This window comes from Camelus dromedarius, chromosome 3, assembly GCF_036321535.1.
Source record: "Camelus dromedarius isolate mCamDro1 chromosome 3, mCamDro1.pat, whole genome shotgun sequence".
NCBI classification, from domain to species: domain Eukaryota; kingdom Metazoa; phylum Chordata; class Mammalia; order Artiodactyla; family Camelidae; genus Camelus; species Camelus dromedarius.
In genome coordinates this window covers 22,629,582-22,653,654 of record NC_087438.1, presented here as the reverse complement: position 1 = coordinate 22,653,654, position 24,073 = coordinate 22,629,582, and the positions used below count along the sequence as shown (strand labels likewise).

At 33.5% G+C, this 24,073-nt stretch overlaps 1 protein-coding gene across 3 annotated transcripts in view; it reads left to right on the top strand.

The window, feature by feature from the left end:
- The window catches only part of ZFR (zinc finger RNA binding protein), a 74,096-nt gene that overhangs the window by 23,502 nt on the left and 26,521 nt on the right, over positions 1–24,073 (top strand). For all 3 annotated transcript variants that reach the window (XR_004133929.2, XM_031443678.2, XM_031443675.2), the window contains 10 exons: positions 4,265–4,512; positions 7,479–7,670; positions 8,195–8,486; positions 10,379–10,572; positions 12,215–12,334; positions 13,370–13,515; positions 16,988–17,150; positions 18,215–18,420; positions 19,195–19,345; positions 21,259–21,400. Coding sequence is in view for 2 of the 3 variants with exons in the window: in XM_031443678.2 (XP_031299538.1) it covers positions 4,265–4,512; positions 7,479–7,670; positions 8,195–8,486; positions 10,379–10,572; positions 12,215–12,334; positions 13,370–13,515; positions 16,988–17,150; positions 18,215–18,420; positions 19,195–19,345; positions 21,259–21,400 (1,854 nt within the window). In the remaining variant the exon portion in view is untranslated. The remainder of the gene's footprint in view (positions 1–4,264; positions 4,513–7,478; positions 7,671–8,194; positions 8,487–10,378; positions 10,573–12,214; positions 12,335–13,369; positions 13,516–16,987; positions 17,151–18,214; positions 18,421–19,194; positions 19,346–21,258; positions 21,401–24,073) is intronic.

Sequence of the window (24,073 nt, the reverse complement as noted above, 5' to 3'; positions counted from 1 at the left end):
TTGTCTTCTATGTTCTATTGTGTAAACTGCTTTCTTCATTGTGGATGCCTTTTCTTGTCACTAAGTGTAGAGATACACCATTCCTTAGTTCATGTTTTTCCCAACTTTAGAAAATTTTAGTTCTGCAGAAAAGTTGAAAAAAAAATAGTACAACAAATGTCTATAATACCATTTACCTAGATTTACCAATTATTATTTTGTCACATTCACTTTGCTCTCTTAAAACATTTTCAAATGATTCAGCAGTGTAATAAGTTGCAGGTGACATGGTGCTTTGCCTGGAATTCTTCCACATGTATTTCCTAAGAATCGAGACATTCTTTTATATAGCTACAATGCAAATATCATAAAAAGGAATTGGACATGGATATTATCTAATAAGTTTCTCCAGTTCACAAATGTCTCTTATGGCTGGGCTTTCTGTGTGGTTGGTATATTTGTGTTTGGTGCTTTGTTTTAAATTCGGGATCCAGTCAAGGATTATTGGTTGTATTTGGTTGTTAGTTTCAGTTTCCTTTAATGTAGAATAACCCTATTTTTATCTTGTGTCTCATGGCCTTCATGTTTTTGAAATGTTCGGTCCAGTTGAGTTGTAGAATATCCTACAATCTGGATTTATCTGATTTCTTTGTTTAGATTCTGGCAGCTTTTTAATTAATAAAACAGCTTTGTAAACATTCCATTTCATCACATTGGGTGCACATAACAGATGCAGTTTATTCCTTATTGATGATGCCAAGTATAATCACTGATTAAAGTGGTAACTAACAGATTTTTCCATTGTAAAGATAGCTTTTTACATTTGTAATTAACCAAGTAATCTGTGGGCCTGTTACCCAACCACCTTTCTCTCCGTGGTGTTTGATCCTTTGAAAAACTCAGTAACTGAATAAAGTTCTACAATGGTGAATGCAAAATCCTTTTACTAAGAGTCAGTGTAAAAGGATTTGGATTGTTAGGTGATCTTCCCTAAAGAAGAATCCCCTTACTTCTTTTTTTAGTATTAGTATGGGCTCCTTTTTTATTCAGTCTAATATAACCCATTGCTTTCATTTTTCTTTTTGAGATACACAGTGTCCCAAATTTAGCCACTGGGATCCTTTTCAAGCCAGCTCTGGGTCTTTTGAACTTGGCTTCATTAGTTTCTGAGTACTTCTTTCCGTTCCTGTAAAATGGCATGTTGCTCTCTCTGATTCACCATTGTATCCCTAGTGCCCAGCATAACATTTGACATAGGGTAAGAGATTAAAAAAATCTCTGAGAAATGAAAAAAGATTTTAAACTCAGTAGCTAGACCTCTAACACCCAAGCTACAGCAAAACATCAAGAAGTAAGAACTGAAATTGTCCATAACACCTCAAATCCTCCATGGAACAAAACATAATTAAGGAATAAATAAAATGCAGAACAATAACAAACCATACACTTCTAGCCTTTCCTGCCCTGGACTCACAATCAGCCAGGTCACAAAGGAGCCATGATTCCCTGTATGGAAGTGCTATTTAGAAACCAAGATCTGTGCTTAGAAAAACATAGTTTTTAATGACTACATACTGTTTTACTGTGTATTTTAAAGTTTCTATTTTAGGACATTTATTTTCATATTAAGGAAAAACTAAAAACAACACTGAGTAAGATAATCCTTTTATGTGAAGATTTGTGTATTTGCCAGTTGTTTCCCTAGGATGAATTCCTAAATTTGAAACTGTTTTATCAAAGAGTATGCATTTTTTTTTAAATATGTGATGCACAATATGAAATTGCCATTCAGAGAGATCATTGTTAGGGCTTTTGAGTTCTATATCTGCAGTTTTATATCAGCTACAGCTTGAGTAGGCTATTCTTTTTATCTCATTGAGTTCTAGAGTTTTGGTACCTATTAAATGGTGACTTGTGGCATGATTTACTGCAAAAATGATAGTTTTTGTTTGGGATATCGTACCTTTAAAAATGATATTTCAACTGTTACAATTAACTAATTTATATGTAATAAAAATAGTTTTCAAGTGAAACTGTTGTAGCATTCAAAAATTGAACTTTTACTTCATTTAGAGACACAACCTTATGTTTATTTTCCCATAATGCTATACAAAAAAATATGTTTGCTAGTAGTCATAGGAGATTTAAAGGTGTTCCTTAGCAGAGTTCTAGAACTTTCAGCCTACCTTCCAGTTTATGCTGTGATTTTTCAAAAAATAAATAGTAAGCTATAAATAAGCTTACCTTTTATTAGTTTTAGACTATGTGTGTGCAAGTGAAGGTTATTATGTACATATTAGCTTAACGTGGTGATTTCTATTGCTTGAATAACTGTTTAAAGGACCTTACAATCTCTTAGCCTCAGTTTTCTCACCTGTAAAATAAGTGTAGTAATACCTGCAGAATCTATTTTATAGATCTATCCTGAGACTTCACTGTATCTGGAACCACTGCCTCTCATAGTGTAGATTCTCAATTTTTAAAAAACCTAGAAGTCCTGATTGTCCAGTCTAGTAGGATGCTGCCCCTTATTCTGCTCTATTTTCTTGCCATGTAATTCATAAAGATAAATATAAGAGGCATGCTTATAATTCCTACACACAACAACTAGTCATTTGGAAAAGTTCAGTTAATGGAGATTCCATGTAAAAACTGTGGTCCTAACCAGTAATAATCCACAAGTAGCTTTGGTATTTTTTAAATTGGCCAATTTTACAGTGTTCAAAGAGCAAAATTTAAACTGTATGTGTTTCTGCCTGTAAATTTGAAAGCATTTGGCTGTGAGCTTAATTATATTCTTTTATCACATTCTTCAGTAATAGAGGACACTGGTAGTAATGACAAGTAAAGAGTTCAGTGATCTGTAGAATTTTTGTTTTAACCAATTATATCCATTGTTTTCTAATTTTTAAAAATCTGGTCATATGTTTATTATTGATATGTTTACTTGTTTCTTCCTATTTTCATTTTTAGATATTTTCTTCTCTTCGTGCATTTTCTATATTCGTATCTTCATGAGCATTTTTATAATTTAATAACCTGACGTAAAAATCTAGGAAGGCTTTTCATGAAAATTGCCCAACTACTCTCTTGAATATGTCCAGTTTCAGACCCTTAAGATATATTGGAATCAGTGGGTCATAAGTCTTTACTTTTCAGTATAGTAGTCTAATTTGAGATATCAAGAAGTTAAGTTTTTCTTAAGTAGTTCTTCTGTGCCATCGTGGCAACTAGGAATCCCACTCTTGAGCCTTACTTGACTCTTTCCCCACTCATTCCACTTTAGAGAAAAAGGATGATAATTAGGGAGTCCAGCAAATTTCCAGAGATCTTAGTTCAGAAGGCAGTAAGTTTTCCAGTATTGAGGTAGGCTAAATCAGCAACTTTGTCAAATATAAAGCTTTTATAGATTTTTAAATAGATTTTTATAGATTTTTAAATCTATAAACCACTGAACATAAACAGTATGTGTATATTATGTCAATAACTAGCTTAATGTGCTTGTTCATCAAAGACTTTGAACAGTGGAAATGGATAGAATCCATACATTTGATCAGAAAATTCAGTGCTTTTTTCTCTTTTGGAAAATGAGAACCAGTATATTTGGTTTTTTATTCCAGAATCTTTTATTTGATGTTCTGTTCATTCATCTGAATTCCAACCTCACATCGTAGACTTCTACTAAACTTTATTCACTTTGCCTCTTCAAACAGCTTCTGTCAGCTCCTTGCTTTTATTGGTTGTACAACCCATCAGTCAGTTACTGGGATTCAAAGTCTTGGTGTCACCTTGTGTGTTTTCCTCTTTCATATCTTTTATCCTGTAAGCCACCAAACATGTAAAAGCTTACATTCATGACTTTTTTTTTTTTCCTATCTAGTAACCTAATTCAAACTCTTCCTCAAAGCCAACACTTCCCAAATGGTATTCAGAGGAATTCTACTTGGGGAAATATAACAGGTTGTGTAGTCAACCATATATGTTTATCAGACACCCTGTCACATTCCTCCACTGAACTATAGCCTTTCGTGAAAACAAGGACCAAATCTTATGCTTTATATCCTCACCACATCTGGCACGTATTGAGTAAACACTTTGTTGATTGATGTAGAAGGAAGATAAATGAGATTTTTTTTTCCTAGGTTTTGTGAGATATACTTTATTTGTCAGTATGGTCATGTAAAGCTGTCTTCATTAGCAGAATTTATTGAGTTTAAATTCAAAACATTTATCTTGGCCTCTTAACAGTTATGTAACATAATCTTTGTTTGATTTTATTTGTAAGGTACGTCTTATTCAGGTTATGAAGCAGCAGTCTATTCGGCTGCGTCCTCCTACTACCAACAGCAGCAGCAGCAACAGAAGCAGGCAGCCGCGGCGGCTGCGGCCGCTGCTGCAACAGCTGCCTGGACAGGGACCACCTTTACTAAAAAAGCACCATTCCAAAATAAACAACTGAAACCAAAACAGCCTCCCAAACCACCCCAAATTCACTATTGTGATGTCTGTAAGATCAGCTGTGCTGGACCACAGGTACTTACGTTGTATGTTTAACCATAAGTCTTATGTGATTATTTTCGATAATTATGTATGGTTAATATTCTAACTCTAAAGCCTACAAAGAAGGCTTACATTTTCTCTCCTGTTAGCTTTTAGTTAACCCATACTTCACTAAATGGTCTTTTTTTTTTTTTTAAGGTGTTTGTATTGAGAGGTAAGAATTCTATTAAGAAAAATACTATAAAAATGATTATAATTGTAAATGAAAAATGGACCAATTGAGCTTTTTTTCAGGAAGGATACTTAGATCTTTAAATAAAACTTTAAAGTTAGCTTAAAAGTTTTATATTCAATTTAGTTGGGATTTGAGAGTAAGATTGAATTTTTATTTCTTTTTTGGCACCTCTTACTTGCTTTTGTAAAGCCTTTATGCAAAATTCTTCAGCTTAAGACAATTGGTTACTGATTTTCTTAGCTCTTCTTCCGGATCCGTTTTGAGTGTATGAATAGAATTTTTACAGGCAAAAAGGAAAGACTGTAGAGATAATTCAATTTACATACTTGTATTAAAGATGACAGGGTTCTGTCAAATGTATTATTTTTTGGAGCCTATAAACAAGAGAAGAAAATTGTCTTGCTGGAATACTAAAAATCCCCAAAAGAAGTTATTTTAATCTATAATTTTAGAATAAAATTTCTAATGAGACAATTTTGTATATGCTTTATAGAATGTTACTTATTTCTGTATAATCTCCTCCATGAAGGTACAGAGACTTTGAGAGCAAGAAAGGTGTAAGGAAGTGTCTTTTTCAAAAATGTCAACTAAAGAAGCATGCAGAACCTTTTTATTCCTTTATTTTTTTATTTTGTTTTTTGCTGGTTGCTACACCTTAAAATAAGTGATTTAGGGAAGAGTCTGTTTATAAAATCCAGTGAGTTCAACTTCCATCCCATCTTTGTTAATAATTTCTCTAAGAGTGTCTAGTTTTTATATAAAATTTTGATAGGCAGTTTGGCGGATAAAAGGCGTATTATTTGAAAAGATCAGATTTTTACCCTGTAGTAGTTTCTTCCAGTTATATCTGTCTCCCACCCCTGCCCAACTTGTGTACATTCTTTTTAATTTACTAGATAAGTTTTGTTTCCTTTTAATACTGAATTTTGGGGGTATTTTGAATTAGCAGCATTCCCCAAGTTACACTATGTTAGGGAATATTTTAATGTATGTGGCTAGTAATATAAAACCTTTTTTCCTATTTTGAGTATGATGGAAAACACTTTCATTTTGATTACATGATTGAGGGAGAGAAGACTGGTTAGGAATGTTTGCAGCAACCCAGGATTAAACATGAAAGAGAACAAGGATGTTAGTTTTAGTATATACTACTGAGTAATGACTGGTTAGAGGAGATGATGAGTAGCAAATACAGACCTTAAAAGACTTACTGAAAATGTGGTACCCATATAAATGGACAGAACATGCATCTAGGGTTAACAGCAGCATTTAAAATGAGTATATTGGCTGACCATTAATTTGGGGGAGCTGGATGGTTACACAAGAACAGGCCAAGGGTACTTTTACAAGTCACAGGCAGTGCCTTAAGGGGTTAATGAGCCTCAGAGAAAAATATTGTGAGGTGGTGAGTTACAGTCTAGGCGTAGGCATAAGGAGGGAGAGTAAGTTGGTTCAGATAATGAGGGGCCATGGTTCCAGTCCTGTCTCAGCCAGACTTGTGGCCATGGGCAAGCTGGATACCTTAACTTCTCTGGGCTTTTGTTTCCTCATTTCTGTGATAAGGACTTGTCCTAAATAATCGAGGCTCAGACTGCTTCATGGAGCCACTTTAGGCTGCTGCAGATAATGAGAGGAGAATCAAATGGCTAGGTCTTAGATCTTCTTTTGTTTCAAAAAACAGAGTAACTCTACTAGTACATAAAATTTCATTTGGAGAAAGGATTCTCTTGTTTAAAATTTAGAAAATCATTGTTTTAGGTACTCTCTAAAGTCCTGCTCTGAAATTCTGTGCTAATCATGTCTGTCTTAAAAACAATTTTTAAAATAATATATGAAAGAGTAACTATCTGGCCCCACTCAAGAAAAAACAAACTCCCCAGCAGTCCTTAACCTCCTCCCTTTTTAATAAAGCTGCCTTTTTCAATTGTCTGTATCCAAGACAGTTTTTAATTTCACTATTTTGATGGCTATTATTGTAATAATACTATTTTTCCTTGCAGAGATACACAGTTTCGCTCACAGAAAAAAAAAGTGACAATGAGTATATGTATGTTCATGTATAACTGAAAAATTGTGCTCTACACTGGAATTTGACACATTGTAAAATGACTATTACTCAATGAAAAAAAATACTAAAAAAAAAAAAAAGATACACAATTTTGGCTATTAAATATTTTAAATGGGCTTTTGTCCAGCGTGACATGGATTCTAGCACAGATACTGTGTGAAAATGCATACTGGGTTTTCTCAGATGCAACTGACTTTTCTAAGTCAGTTTTATAAATAAACATGCCTGTTTATAAAGAGTCTTATTACCAAAGAGTAACTCAGTAACTTTTTTTTTTCTTATATGGCAGACAAATTTTCCCTCCCTCATCTTAATCCTATAGTTAAATAATTTTTTGTGGATTTTTTGTGTGTGTGTGTGGAATTTGTGGAACTCTTATTTTCTATCCAACAATATGCATAAGTAGTAAAAGATACACACTCTTTAAAACTAAGAGCAGTTACCCTATATTGATATTTGGGCTATGTATGAAAGTCCTTTGTAAATCAAAGTATTAGATAAATGTATACTTAAACAAAATACAGACAACCGTAGATATATCACATATGTAGGGAAACCACATGCTCCTGTTCAGTTGCTTTTAAAGTTGTTTAGTGCTCATTTGAAAATTAATGTTAAAGATTAGAGAATTGAATAATTTCAGATGATGTAGATAGAAAATTAGTGAAGCAAAGTTTATTCTTTTGTTTGAAACAGACTTATAAAGAACATTTAGAAGGACAGAAACATAAAAAAAAAGAAGCCGCATTGAAAGCCTCACAGAATACCAGCAGCAGCAACAACTCTACTCGTGGGACTCAAAATCAGCTACGTTGTGAGCTCTGCGATGTGTCTTGTACAGGAGCAGATGCATATGCTGCCCACATTCGTGGTGCTAAGCATCAGAAAGTAGGTGTTTTTTCCCACACACCCGTATGTCTTAACTCTGTTTTCTTTTCCTTTTTCAATGGGAGGTTTAAAGTAAAGGAGGCTTCAAAATTTGAAAACTTTGCATTATAATCCTTGCTTATATGCCTAATATACATAAAGATAACATCAAATAGTCATTGCTTAAAGAAGGAAATCTTGGAGACCTTTTTTTAAATTGAACTAGATCACTTATTCCAATTGGAAATTGAGTCATGTGATTGTTTTCCTCGTTTTGTCTTGCTTAAGTCTAGGTTAATATGCCTGTGGCCAAGTCATTTCATCTTTCTTTGCCTTGATTTCCTACCTGGTGGTAGATGGAATACGTATCCATATCTGCTTCACAGATTATTTTGAAAGTAATGAGTTTTTATCTTAAAATGTATTACAAAAAATAAAGAAAAATATAGTTACAACTCTCATTTTATAGTGTCTTTTAGACAAGCTTTTTTTAAAAATCTGCACTCTTGAGTTTCCTGACAAATAAATATGCTTTTATTTTGTAGGTGGTTAAATTACACACAAAACTTGGTAAACCCATTCCTTCAACAGAACCAAATGTTGTTAGCCAAGCTACTTCTTCAACAGCTGTGTCTGCTTCAAAACCAACTGCCTCTCCTTCAAGCATTGCAGCAAGCAATTGTACTGTGAATACTTCATCAGTTGCAACTTCTTCAGTGAAAGGTCTTACAACTACAGGAAACTCATCTCTTAATAGCACAGCCAACACTAAAGTATCAGCAGTGCCTGCAAATATGGCTGCCAAGAAAACATCTACACCCAAAATAAACTTTGTTGGCAAGTACTAAAGATTCTCTGTGATCCTCCTAACTGTTAAAGTGATGTTTTTCCTCCATTCCAGTACTAACCCTTCTACTTACACTCTTGTACCAGCTTCTCCTTTTCTGGGGCCTTATTCAGTCACATATCTGTATTTTTCCTTGAATTTTTTCAGTTCTATAATGGTTTCTTCTCTCTTTACTTTAGTTATCAGGTATACCTGTGTCTTTCATAGTTTTAAATATATATATTCTTATTCTTCAGGCTGTTAACCTAGTTCTTATTTTCTCTACTTCTCTATTTCCTGTCCAGTCTTCAGTCTCTTGTAGTGTTTCAACTTTATACTTTTCTGAAACTGCTTTCAAGATTCCCCAAAGACCTAAATGCCAGATCAGTTAGCCAGTTTTCCATTTCATCCTGTTAACCTCTAACATTTGACACAGTTGACTGCTATACCTTAAAGCTTAAGATGCATCTTTGTCGCACTATTATATGTCCACTCACCCCCTTTTCAGGTATTTTTATTGGTTTCTTGCCTTCATGTTCATTAAATGCTGGTGTTCCTAAGATTCTTATTCTGGCTCTCATCTCACTTTACTTACTCAATATGCTTGAATGGTCTCATCTATTCTACTTTGTGTGAAGTGACTTTAAAATCATTTGGGCAAACTCAAAACTCCCACTTGAGTTCTAGAATCATATTTTAGATATTTCCTGGTCATTATCTATATAGTTCTGTTGATGCCTACCAATGTCTCATTCTAACCTGTTATCTCATCACAAAAGTACCATGAAATAATCTCATAAAATTGCTGCTTTTTCACATTGAAAACTTCACTGACATTATTTCTTCTTACTTACTGCCTCCTCTAGTTATTTACCTAGTCCTTTTGTTTCTATCACTACAATGTTTCTCCAAAACGTGTCCTTTCCTCTTCATGGCCACTGCCTTATTTTTAAGCCTTTAAAGCCTCTTCTTCAGAGCTTTGTCTCTTATTGCATCCAGCCTCTCCAACACCCTTGTCAAAGTCATTTTATTAAAATATGTTTTTATTAAATTGTGTTAGTCTCCTGCTTAAAATTTTTCTGTGGCCTTCTGCTTGCATATAGGGAAAAAAAACTGTATATTCCTTAATTATGTCATCCAGGGCCCTTCATAATTTGACCCCTGCCTCATATATCATCACCTCTACCTGGATAGTAATTCATACTGAATTACTGAGTCGTCTTTGAATTTACCATAGTCTTTTTAACTCCATGTTGTTATGCTTTTTTTTTTGGACATACTATTTTTTCTGGTTAGACATGTTCTCTTCTTTCTGCCTAGCCAGTTCATCCTCATTACTCTTCTTTCAAAGCCCAGCTCAAGTGTCACACCCTTGGTGAAGCCTTTTCTAACTGGATCAGGTTAAAGGGTAGTGGCTTCTTTCCTCTACATTTCCACAATACTCTATTATACTTACTGCAGCACTTACCATATTGTTATAATGACTTGTATCTTCCCTTAAATTGTTGGCACCTCAAAGGCAGCTACACTGTCTTATATTACCAGAACTTAGGACAGTGGCCAGTTCCTTGGCAGTGATCCAAGCATGAATTAAGCTTGGACTCTACCATTTCAGGTACTTGCTATTTACTTTTAGGTACTTGATGTTTTAAGAGCCATGGTGAGGACAGAGAGGACCATTGGGTGTTGGGAGGTAGAAAAGGGGAAAAAGATACATATTTCATTAATAGGATGAAAAAGGCAAGTGATGCATGTGGTTCTTCAAAATTTCTGATCCTGTTGTATGTCAAGCAGGGGTTTGACTATTGGTAGTAAAGATCAGAACTTTATCTGAAGTTTTTGTTGTATCAGGTTATACGTTGTACAGAGAGAAAATGACTGTAATTCTTTCATGCTCTTTTAGGTGGTAATAAACTGCAGTCAACAGGAAATAAAACAGAAGACTTAAAAGGAACCGAATGTGTTAAAAGCACTCCTGTCACTTCTGTACAGATTCCAGAAGTAAAGCCAGACACAGTGTCAGAATCAGTCACACCTGCATCTCTTGCTGCTTTGCAGAGTGATGTGCAGCCAGTGGGCCATGATTATGTGGAAGAGGTATTGATTTGAAAATACTACGCTATGATATTAGATAAAGGAAAGATGTATATCAGTTTGTTACAAGCATGCTTTACATGTAAAATTAAATTATATTCAATTATATTTTAAATTTAGGGTTATTTATGAAGGAATATCAAAGGAATCTTTGTTGAAGGCCTTTTTAAAAGCCTGCCCTGTAACCTTGCCTAAGTGACATGTTTTTTTGTTTACTTATCTCTTTCCCTGCTGACATCATCACTGTGATGTTAGGTAACTTTCCCTTTATTTGGCAGGCGTTCTTTTAATGTATCCTTCTATCCTGAACATAAAAAGTAAAAAAAAAAAAATTGTGAGCAGCAAAAATGTTGACAAAGGATCAATATTTCTCTTTCTGAACAGTCATGTAGTTTCATTTATAAAATTGGGGTTACTGATTTAACAGATCCTGTTTATTTGATTTCTCAAGCTGATTAGAAAGCTATTCCTGTTGTACAAGTAAAGGAACTCAGTAAATGGAAGATGAGGGAGCATCAGAGGGGCTTGATAAATATTTGCTGTTGGCAGAAAGACGAACATACAATGGTGTAGTCCTTCTCTATTTTCATTGCGTTGTGGAACATAAGTTCTTGGAGCTTCAGTGTGCACATATGTAACTTGGATGTCCAACAAAGTTGTGAAGATTAGATGAAATTAAAGTTCCTAGCACAGTGTCTAGCATACAGTTGATTTTTGACAAATATTTATTTATTCCTTTTTCCCATCAAGAAAAATTACATACTGAGTTCTTTGTTTACAAGATAGAAAACTGGTCACAGTGAAAGAGAATGTAACAGTGAATGTATGTATGTTCATGTATAACTGAAAAATTGTGTTCTACACTGGAATTTGATGCAACATTGTAAAACGACTATAACTCAATAAAAAATGTTAAACTTAAAAAAAAAAAAAGATAGAAATCTGGGCTATGTAGTTTGGAAGTAATTCACATGCAATTTTAATTTAAAGTTAAAGCTCTTAAAAGAGTAAGACTTGATTGTCTTTAAAAAAATGTACAGCCAGAACATCTTAATTGCTAATAATACTGGTTAAGTAATCCTTGCCTTCAGAGAATTACATTCAGAGCCAATGTTTAAGACTTGCACAATTTGAACTTAGAATTTGTTGTAGACTTTTTAATAACATCCTAGTCTACTTGTCTTCCTAACTGGTTGTTCAGTGAGAAAGAAATTGACATTGGTTTTCCATAAGGTAATAAAGCTTGGGCTTTCTAGAAATAAACCAGAATAATACCTTTATTCATCTTTATCTCCATTTCCAAGAACAGTACCTGGCCAGTAGCAGGTATTCAGTAAATATTTATTAGAGAATTCAAGGTATCTAATTGCATTTAAATCTAAATGTTTACATGTAAACAGAAGTATTAAAATTAATTACAAAAGCTAAGTACATGCTAACATCCTACGTGCTATAGTTAAAAAATTCTAACCTTTATTTCTATAGATTATCCTTTTTAAAAAGTACCGACATTGCCTCTTTTTTTTTCTCACTCCAAATTCTAGAAGTTATTTACAATTTCAGAGAGAACCTGTGAGGTTTTACGAATGAAATCTTCAGCTGTTAACATTCCTGTTGTGATTCTTGAATTTTTTTCCACGTCAAGGTACGAAATGATGAAGGAAAAGTGATTCGATTCCATTGCAAATTATGTGAGTGCAGTTTTAATGATCCCAATGCTAAGGAGATGCACTTAAAAGGGCGAAGACACAGACTTCAGTATAAAGTGAGTAAAATTTCAGATTTTTTTGTGTGTGTGTGTGTGGTTTGAAACATTCTAGATGCAAAAACAAAGTAGGTGAATATAACTCATTAAGTCCATAAGCTCCCACTCTAAGATTGGCTTGTCATATCTCACTAAGATAAATTCAGATGTTTGGGTTTTATTGATTAGTTTGTTATACTTACATGAGAACGATATAATCATATTTCATTATTTCTGGTGACAGTGGCAAAATAAAACTATAACATTGAGCAGTCGTTCAAAAGATAACTGCATCAAATGAAGTGCTTGAAAGAAACATCAGGTCTCCACTCATTTCCTTTGTTTGTTTGTTGTTTGGGGGGAGTAATTAGGTTTATTTAGTTATTTATTGTAACAGAAGTACTAGGGATTGAACCCAGGACCTCCTGCATGCTAAGGATGCACTCTACCACTTGAGCTATACCTTCCCCCCCATTCATTTCCTTTATTTGGCAGAATTCCCACTTAAAATGAATTTTGAGGTGAGGAATTCTTCATTGAAAACACTGCAAATGATAAGTTAAATCTAAATATTGTATTTAAAGTTTTTAAGTTAAGTTGGACTGATGCACTAGATTCATGTTTTCTAAACACAGAAGTGGTAAAAATTTAAAAAGTCTGTTAAAGGGCAATACTTTTATATGAAAAGAAACTTTTTAACCCCACAGTCAGACACCTAGAATTGTTTATTTACAAACAAAGGAAAATTAAATATTCATCAGTCCCCTAAGGATTTCTTTTTATTGATTAGCCCTAGGTTATGTACTTTTTACATACTAAGTGTATAACTTTAAACTTGGACACTTAAGAATTTGGGGGATAGGAAGGAAAAAATGTTTATTAACGTATTCTGAATGTTTCCTCTGATTCAGCTTATTTACTGCTTTTACTCTTATAGTAGGAAATTTGTAGCTAAAAGCCTCTGTAATGAAAGACTGTGGGATTGTATAATTTAAAGATATGTGTGGATTGTTGGAGAGGTTGCTGGTTTATCAAATGTCTTGTCCGTATTAACAGAAAAAAGTAAATCCAGATTTGCAAGTAGAAGTAAAACCCAGTATTCGAGCAAGAAAGATTCAAGAAGAGAAAATGAGGAAGCAAATGCAGAAGGAGGAGTACTGGCGAAGAAGAGAAGAGGAGGAACGCTGGAGAATGGAAATGAGGTAGTATCTTTATTAATACCACGATAAGCAGTTTTAGCTTTTCTAGAAAACCTTAGCTATTCTAAGTGTGTGACTCCCATTCAGAGCAATCCAGATTTCTTTACTGTGCTTTTAGTTTTCACTTCTCAGGAAGGTCTAGGAAATAAATGCATTAGAATTAGGTTATTGGCCATTCTAATATTTGATCATGTCCTTGATATTAGGAGTTATGTTGGAAAATGGTATCTTATATATATTAAATATATGAAGGAATAGTTCAATATTGTAAATAAATACCTCAGTTTAGAACAAGCAAAATAGAACATTTGGTTACATGATAAAAATATCCTGAATATAAGATTTAATAAATTCTAAACATTAATATTGTGTGGGGTTTTGTTTGTTTTTAAGAAACTTCTATTATAAAAACTTCAGAGGCTACAGGAAAGGAGAAATGAGAGAACATTTCCCAGGAATATATAAATGTTTAGTTTTATTGATACAACTGGCATGTCTTGAAATGGTACACATCATATTTGCAGAGTTGTGCAACCATCACCACAGTCAATTTTAAAACATTTTTGTGACCCACAAAAGAAACCAGAAACCCATTAGCAATCACTCCCTATTTCCCCCTTAACCCCTCTCTCTACCCATAGGCAACCACTAATATACTTTCTGTCTCAGTAAATTTGCCTATTCTAGAGATTTTGTATAAATGGAATCATAAAATATGTGGTCTTTTGCGTCTGACTACTTATATTGAATGTAATATTTTCACAGTTCATGCATGTTATGGCATATATCAGTACTTCTTTTATATGGATGAATAATATTCCATTGTAGTAATGTACCACATTTTGTTTATCTATTTGTCAATTGATGGACATTGTGGTGGTGGTTCCACTTTGGGACTACTGTGAATACTGTTGCTATGAGTATTTGTGTGCAAGTTTTAAAATATAACTATGATAATATGAATAGAAACATAATGTATGTGTATTTTATAACCCACTTTTCATTTACATATAAACTTTTTTCAAGAAATTAAGCTGAGGTTAATATTATCTTATTTTCCATGGCAGCATAGTATTCTCTTGGATAAATACAGAATTTTCCTTATAACAAATTTCATATTGTTAGATATTTAGGTTGTTTCCAGTATTTCCCTATTATAATTATTATCCTGACTATCCTTGAGGCTATATCTACAGATCATGATTAGTTGCTAATAATAAAATCCCAGAAACAGAAATGTTTGATTGACAGATACCTATACTTCTGCCTCTGCTGGATTGTATTACTTAGTGATTCTCAAACTTCTTGGTCTCAGGACTTTTTATACTCAATAATTATTGAAGACTCCGAAGAGCTTTTGTGTATGTGGGTTATAACTATCAATATTTACCATATCAGAAATGGAAACAGAAATGTTTAAATATTTATGAATGTGTTTTTAAGTGACATTTAACTATATTTGTTTAAATATAATTGATAATTACAGTATTAGGTCACATATATTTATTAATATAATATGGTGAATAAACATAATATGGTAACTAACTTTCTTCCCCAGAATGATGAGAATGACATTGTTTTACATTTTTGCAAAATTCTTTATAATGTCTGGTTTAAGGTAGCATGATTCTCCTATCTACTTCTGTGTTAAACAGATTGTGAGAACGTGTTTTGCCTATAAGTAACTCCACTATACACTCATAAGAAAATGAGGATGGAGAAGGCAAATGTGTTGATATTATTATCAAAGTAATTTTAATGTCATGAATCCTTCTGGAGATGTCTCAGGGACCACCTGGGGTCTGTGGACCACACTTTGAGAACTGCTGCTATAATTTATTAAAATCTCTGCCAGTGAGAAAGTGAAATATGAAAGCCAGTTTTGTTTCAGTTTAAATTGTTTGTATTATGGGTAAATTAAATTTTTATTTCATGCTTAACCACTTTTCTTCTGTGAAGAATTGCCTATTCATTTTTTTAACTTACCTGTTGTTGATTAACTATTAACTCATTAAGATGTTACCTTTAAGTAGTCTTTATTGTTATTTATGTATTGATTTTTTTTTTAATGTATGAAGTTTCTGTCTTTGTAATGTGCTGGAAATTCTTCTCTATGCCTAGATTATGCAGTTATTTCCTCTTTCCTTGTTATATCAGATATTTTTTAAGCACTTACTGTGTGCCAGGCAGTAGCACATAGAGTGTTACGCACCAAGTATGAATTGGTGAACAATGGATAAAGGTCCCTGCCCTTATTTAACTTAAACATCTTAGTTATAACAAACAATTTGAAACTGGAATGAGCGTGGTTTTCCAGAGCCTTCAAGCTGTTTTCATTCATTTTCTCTTAAGGCCTAAGTAATATAGAAGTTTGGTTCTATCAGTCCTAAGTTGGATGACCTGAAATGCACTGAAGAAGTTGTTGGTTTCTAAGTGCTGCTTGAGAAGCATGGTTCTTTCTTATGTTTTGTATTAAATAAATTGGTCTAGTAAAAACTTACTGCTATCAAAATTTGCTGTAGAGACATGATTTCCCTTGCGAGTTATTAGTATCCTGGTTTGAAGCTGAAAATGAGGATAGAACCGAGAAGCGAGAGAGTCAGATGGTAAAAAAGAAATTGGATTCTAAAAATGTTAATCATTAAAGCAGAGGCTATGTACTGGCTGCTCATAGTTCAGGTTTAGCCCATGGATGTTTTATTTGATACACATGGTATTTTTTTGATGCCAATATGAACCAACATTTAAAGGTCATAAGATTTCACAAAATCCTGATGACTTTTGGATTACAATCTATATTCCCTTATGGCAGTAATTAATAGCTACATTGGGGCTCTTGTCTCTAGCCAGAACATGCATTTTCTTCTTTACCATAGCTCCCATCACCCTTAATATGTCCCCAAGAGTGAGACCAGATATGAGTTGCTACTTACACAGGCATATGAATTGTTTTTCCTCATAGTGGAAAAATAGTTTTGTCTTTCCCTGTATCAGATGGGGAAATTGAAGGTAGTCTTAACAGGCTCTCTCTAAGAAAAAGATAGGAGAGAGCACATTTCTTTGGAGACATGAAGAAAATTCCTAAATGTGTGCTTTGGGTCTTTTACTCATACACATTATTTGTCTGGATACATCAGGTAGGCATTTAAGCTTACAGTCTCTCTCTTCAAGAGGAAGAGGTTGGAAGGAACTCTGAGGTTTCTGGTGCTTGTTCTTTTAACTTTGTCCTCAGGCTATTAAGTTTTGTTTTGCTTTTCTCTTTTTTCCATCTCTTTTCACTTGGATTCATTTCCATTTATTTCTAGATGAAAGCAAATAAAGGTAATCAGATAAAATAGGGGAAAAGGTGTTAGCTAGACTGATTGAGGGGTTTTTTGTTTGTTTGTTTCTTTGTTTGCTTTTTATATCATTATCGTTGCAAATTCCTGGGGTGTATTTTTCTTGCAGGCTTACAGTATCACTCTCTATGTTTCAGACGTTATGAAGAGGACATGTACTGGAGAAGAATGGAGGAAGAACAGCATCATTGGGATGATCGCCGCCGAATGCCTGATGGGGGCTATCCTCATGGTCCCCCAGGCCCATTAGGCCTTCTGGGAGTCCGACCAGGCATGCCTCCTCAGCCACAGGGGCCCGCAGTGAGTGTCCGCTTTGTTTACACAGGGGATGACAGCATAAGACTGAGTCAGCATTAGAAGGTAACAGTTTGAAGAGATAATTCTTAGACCTAATAATCTCTGAATTTCAGCGTAAGTTTTTCATCTGATTTAGAATTTTCCCTCCTTTTACAGGTTCTCAACTTGTGTCCTGATGTGTAAGGACTTTAGAGAATTTCCATGAATCTTTCTCACTTTCAGTATAAGCTGCAGGAGGAGAGCTTCTTTTGCCAACTGTTCTTTCACATAAGAGATTTTCTTGCCTTTGTTGTTCTTTAGATTATCAAGAATAACTAATTTTGAAAGCAACTGCTTTGCATTTCAAAATTATTCTTATTTTCCCATTACCAGTGGCTTAGAATTTTTTTTTTCCTTCTTCAAATCCAGAGCATCTAAAACCTACCATTACTTGTCAGTTGAGTACAGGGTAAGAGGCAGGTAGTAGTTCAAGATGAGCACACAGTGGATGTATTAGGAAAACTGAGGAAAGATCTGCATCTTGAGAATTTGTGTTCTGTGAAAGAGGAGACATTTGGGTTACGAGGAATATTTCCTATAAATTCAGACTACAGAAAACAAGAGGATTTTTTTTTCCTCCTGTTTCTAGAGATCACTTAGAAGGAAACAGCAATTTCTGTTTAACCTATTCTTTCTCGTTTGTATTTACGTAGGATAAGCATTTTCAAAACTTGTTTTATTAAAAGCAAAATGCTTCAGAATCACTGGTTTTTAAAGTTGAGTAAAAAGTTATTTTCATAACCTTAGATGGTGGGTTTTATAATTTTATTTGTTTAGAAGCAAAACATGCTTGTATGCATGCATACGTGCATACCTGCATACTCACTCTTGTTAGTGTAGCTTTGCATAGTTTACATTTTTGTTTTTACTGAAATGGAAAAAAAGAGAAGATAGCTTTAAATGAGCATTTTGCATAATTGACTTTCTTATTTAAAAGATATGACAAACATATGTATAGCTGAAAATAATAGTTTACTTTTTCTCAGGAAACATTTTTTAAAATGAAGTTACCTGTTTTTCTTCTCCAGCCGTTACGTCGTCCTGACTCATCTGATGATCGTTATGTAATGACAAAACATGCAACCATTTATCCAACTGAAGAGGAATTACAAGCAGTTCAGAAAATTGTTTCTATCACTGAACGTGCTTTAAAACTTGTTTCAGACAGTTTGTCTGAACATGAGAAGAGCAAGAGCAAAGAGGGAGATGATAAGAAAGAGGGAGGTAAAGACAGGTGTGTTTTCAGAAAGTTTTTTACTTTGTATATTTTTGTTTTCCTTTATGTGGACTTCTTATACTTGAAATAAATGTTACAGAGCCTGAAAATTCTCTGATGTCAGTCTGCATGTCTTATCATGCTTGTGTTAGATATTTAATGTATTCAACGGCTTTTTGCTAGAAAGAAAAATAACGTAATTTCATACAATCTCCAACCTTGTAAATGTATTTGTTTTAATTTAAATTATTTAAAAACTTACATAAAACAAGTCTATTTTCAAAGCAGCCTTTATAGTTTTCCAGTTGCATTCAGCTCCTATTCAGTTTTTATTTATTTGTTGCATCTGCCCCATGTTCATCTCACCCATGTTTTAGCAACTTCTTTTTCGTTAATACATTGACCATAAACATGAATAAGCCCAAGCTTTAGCAACAACTTTCGTATCAAGTTTGTATTACGATCTCATAACTTTTCATTTTCCTTTTACCATTTGGAAATATTTTTGTGTTATATTAAATATGACTTTCCTTATTCTAATTTGTAAAATGAGACACAGAAAAGCATTAATGTCCTTTGCTTTACATTTATTCCTGTGACAACATAGCTCTAAATTTATTAATTTATCCATATTTCTTACCTACGTGAAGGATACTAAAAATATTGAATGTTTTTATACTGTATTTGATGAAAATTTTAATAATATAAAATTATTTCATTTACTATTGTGTGTTGAGAGATTATCATGGTTCTGGTTGAGAAAAGAAATGTCATAATTTGATTTCACTGCAGAGCTTTAAAAGGAGTTTTGCGAGTGGGAGTATTGGCAAAAGGATTACTTCTCCGAGGAGACAGAAATGTCAACCTTGTTTTGCTGTGCTCAGAGAAACCTTCAAAGTCATTATTAAGCCGTATTGCAGAAAACCTACCCAAACAGCTTGCTGTAAGTATTATGGAAATGTTCATTTTTACCCCGTGTCTGGTTCAGAAATTTTTGGCAGGACTAAATGTGCTTCAGCTTACCTAAGCCAGCCTTTTAAAGTTTTGGTTTGAATTTCCAAGTTGAGGTTTTTGCTTGATTGTGCAAATTGGTAGAACTGTTTTCTACTTTGTGTTTTTAGAGTTTATAGTGCTTCTCTTTGGCATGAAGCCATCTTGCTAATTTATTTCAAAATATAAAATTGCAGCACATATCCTCTTGTTTTTTCCCCAAGATTTGAATCATAAAAGAGAAGACAGTTATTCGGGACAAAAAGTGATTTCTTTTTTTTAAACAAAGCCCATATACAGTGAGCTTAAATTTTTAGAATTCATGAACCTCTTCCCTATTCAGCTGAATACATGTTTTTAATAGAATGTATTAATTAAAATAGAGAATCTTTCAAAATTTGAGTTTCCCCAGTTTTATTTTGATTGCTTTTGATTTTCTACATGTTTTAATGATAGGAATTACTTCTCACTTTCTCTGCCCAGCACATTGTGGCAGTGTACGATTAATAGAATATCTCCTTTTGGTCCTACAGAAACAAACCTTTTGTTTTTTAAGTTTGAATTTTTTTTAATGTTATACAGTATCTTGTCAGAATCGCAGACAGATTTAAAATAAAGATTCCTTGAATAATGTATAAAACTTACTTAGATATTTGAAATCCAAGCGTTGACATTTCATTGGTTATATGTATTTGATAAGTAATGTGAGAATAAATAGTACCTGACCACAGCAGAGCAACTGATAACAAAAGCTTAATTATTAAATTTAAGCCCTGACAATTCTGGCACTTACTGTTGTTTGCTTTATATTACCATCATTCCAGATGTGAAGTTTCTATGAATGAGTCTTTTAAGTCATGAGAATTGTCATTGTGTCTCTGCTTCTTACCCCTCTGTGGAGGCTGCTAGGGCAATGAAGGGGAAGAAGGTTTGAGGACCCTGAGAAAAGTATGTAATTTGCAGGAAACAACTTGGTCCCAAATTGTGGTGCTTAGTGAAACTACAAAGCAGGAAATATTATATCCTAACTAAATAATTAACAATTTATTCAGTAAGTTAAGCAATTAAACTAAAAGCAGAATACTCTTTCCAAATCAGTCTGTACTTGTATAAGTGGATAAGCAAGAGAAATAGCATTAATTCTCATCATCATTGTCATAGTTATAAAGTTTATATAATACTTCCTATTTACCAGGCACTGTTTTAAGTACTTTGTGTAGTTAATTCATTTATTCTTCCAGTAATTCTTCACATTATTAATAAAGTAGCAGAGCTAGGATTTGAACCTAGATACTATGCTATAAATGCACCAGGTAATTTCTGTAGAGTCTTCATTTGTTCATATTAACTGGGGTTTATTACATGTGTATTCAATTGCAATGAATCCTGGTTTTTCTTCTGTTGATCAGGACTTTCTGCTCCCTGATAAAAATGTAGATCTGTTGATTTCACAGACATGGTACAGTGGGAATGGTTGAATTATGATTGCTGTTAGTTTCAGGTATCTATTTAGTCTCACTCAAATTTTGCAAATATTTGGGTACTTAACCACCAGATGCTATTAGAAAAGTACAGTAATAAATAGGCAGTGTTTCTTTTATCCAGGAATTCATCATCTAAGAGGGACACAGACATATGCAAATAACTCATATGATACAAATAATGGTAAACATTAGTTCAATAAAGAATTCTAAAAGGAAAGAAGAGCAAGAGATTTATAATACTTGTACATGTTACAAGGCTTCTTGGGGGATCTAGTTCTTATAAAATGGTTAAGTTAGTGAGAAAATGTAAGAGCCATAATGAAACTGCCTTATTTGATAATGTTAAAGTTCCATCTAATTTCTTGTACTTTTCATTATATAGGTTATAAGTCCTGAGAAGTATGACATCAAATGTGCTGTTTCTGAAGCGGCAATAATTTTGAATTCATGTGTGGAACCCAAAATGCAAGTCACTATCACCCTGACATCTCCAATTATTCGAGAAGAGAACATGAGGGAAGGAGGTTGGAAAGCCATTACACATTCTACTTTTAATTAGCTTTTTCCCCCCCATTTACCTACTCTTTAAGATGGCATTAAGCCCTAGAAGGCAACATGCTGGCATTACATATGAATTGGATAGATTTGACTTATATAGCAACCAGTTCTACCTAAGATCATTTCCCAGATCTTTCATTGTCTTTTTTGTAATGTACTTTTATATAAAATAACTCATGGTATTACTGATTTTCTTAATTTTTTTTTTTCTTTTCTTGCTAACCTCAGATTTCTGGAAAAAAAGTTCAAAATTGTTAACAGCACAGTTGACCCATGAAAAAATTAAAGAAATGTTGCCAGTAAGGGGCCACAAATTTAACTTTTAAGAAGCTCTTATTCTTGCCTTATCTTAAAAAAAGACAAGAGAATTTCATAAATAAAATTGGTTAAATATCCATAACAGCTTAAGAGACATTGATGTGTATGTAATCATGGATTTGGCTTGTCCTGAGGTAAATATTTCTAGTTCTCTGAGGTTGCTCTTTGGTTTGGAGCACTTTCATAAATGCAGAGCATCCTAATGCACATAGATTTGGGCATCTGACCCCACTATTATAGTAGAGATACTGAAAAATAAATGGTGTCAGCATAGTTAGTAAGTTATAGTACAAGGTTTTTAAACTTACTTCACAATTATAGAATATGAAATCTGCTGGTGCCAGCAATGTTGCTTTAGGGACTGTTCTGTAACATTTTCAAAGCTTCAAAAGCTTTTAAGCAAAAAAGCATGGTCAGTGTCTGCCGTATGTTGGTTCTGTTGTTTTATGGGTCAGATAAAATTTACTTTGTTTCCTTTCATGTTGTTTTTGTACATCTTGATTTGTTGAGTATAGAATTACAGTCTACGCTAATATTTCTTTGTGATAAGGATAGAGGAAAAGAGAATACTTAAATTAATTTTGTCTCAAATAACATAAGTAGGCTCTCAATTACTGTCCCTTTAAATTTGTTTTTTTTTTACGACAAATCAGGTTTGTTTTTTTTTTAAGGTACTGGGCTTTCCACAACCCAGGAAAAGAACATTTTTATTAAAAATATCATCATTGGGAGATGTGTCTAACCTTGCATACTATGTATATATACCATATCAGGTCTTGTATGTTGTATAACATCTTATGAATAAATGAGGTTTATGTAAAGGATCTTTTATATGAGCATGAGTTTCCACTCAAGGTCTGTCCATGGATATTGCTGGAAAAACAGTTCCTGAGTCAATCTGGTCGATTTATATGCAGCATATGACTCTTAGGATTTGAAAAAGAAATCTTAGAAATTACGTTAAAAATAACAGTTGCTGTACCTTTACTATAAAATTATACTCATATAACCATTTAACTTTATTTCAGAGCATATTTTGTCCAATTATATTTAGACTTAATTAAATTTGTGTGGTATCAAGTCATGTTATTATGTTGCAAAAGTTTGAAGTTAATAGTATGTATTTGTAGTGGTCTTCAATAACCTATCCCTTCTAAAGGAAACAAAATTACATTTTTGTCTGACCCAGATTTGAGTTAGAATTATTATTCTGAATTTGATATATATTATGGTGAGAGAAATGATGAGTTCAAAATTGAAAGATTTTACTTGAAGACACTGAGCTGAAAAGTTGGATGTGCAAAAAATGTAGAAACATTGATAGTGTTCCTTGCTGCAGATATCTGCAGTAAACCATGTCTTTAGCTTCATTGTGAAGATTGCTGCAGAATAACGGTATGTATTCTCTCTCACTGCAGCTCCGAATGCTCTGTGTCTTAAAATCATTTAAAGCCTATAGCTTGCTTTGGGGAGTTAGTAAAGGAGTAAGGAAGGCTTTGCCGGAAGAGCACTTGTAAATCATGAGACTGGCGACTTGCTCATAGTTGTCATAGCCTCTTAATGTGTAATGGTCCTGCTTAATACCAAAAATTATTTAAAGGAGATGATTAAATTGCCCAAATAACTGTTAAACACATGACAGATCTATTTTATGGTACTGTGTTTGACAGTTAAAACATTAAACATTTAATTGACTTGAAGCTTGAAATGTTCAAAATGCTCTAACCCTTGCTACAGAATCTCTTCTGCAGCAAGTCAAGTATTGTGTGTGTTTTTTTCCACCTGTAGCTTATCAGGCCCGGTCCAAAGCCTTCTAGCAGAGGGAATTGATTCCTGTCAGGGGTTGCTGCCAAGACATCGGAAGGATTTTTGACCAAGGTTTTCAAAAGCTCAGTGTCACATCTGCCATTTGATAAAGGAGGGACTTTGGATACAGAGTCTGGCATTTGTCTTTTGTGTGGCTGTTTTGTTCGTTTTGTCTTTGTCTCTTCTAGAATTGAGCAGTGTTCACACTAGTTTTTAAATTGTTGGGTGGATTATACATTTTACATAACCATGTTAATTTAAATTAATATATTCCCATTAACTTTTAATCATAAAATAGTGTGGACACAGCATGTCTTCTAACTGGTGATTAACCCCTTAAAATTTATGAAATATGTTTTTGTAGGGTAAGAATTTGCTTTTTTTTCTTTTAATAAATTAACTGATTTTTGTTAACTGGGTATTAGGAAACAAGGATTATTTTAGTACAGTATATCTAAGGGGTTAATCCACTTGAAATATAAAATGGGTGCAAAAATCCACACTCAAGATTGGAC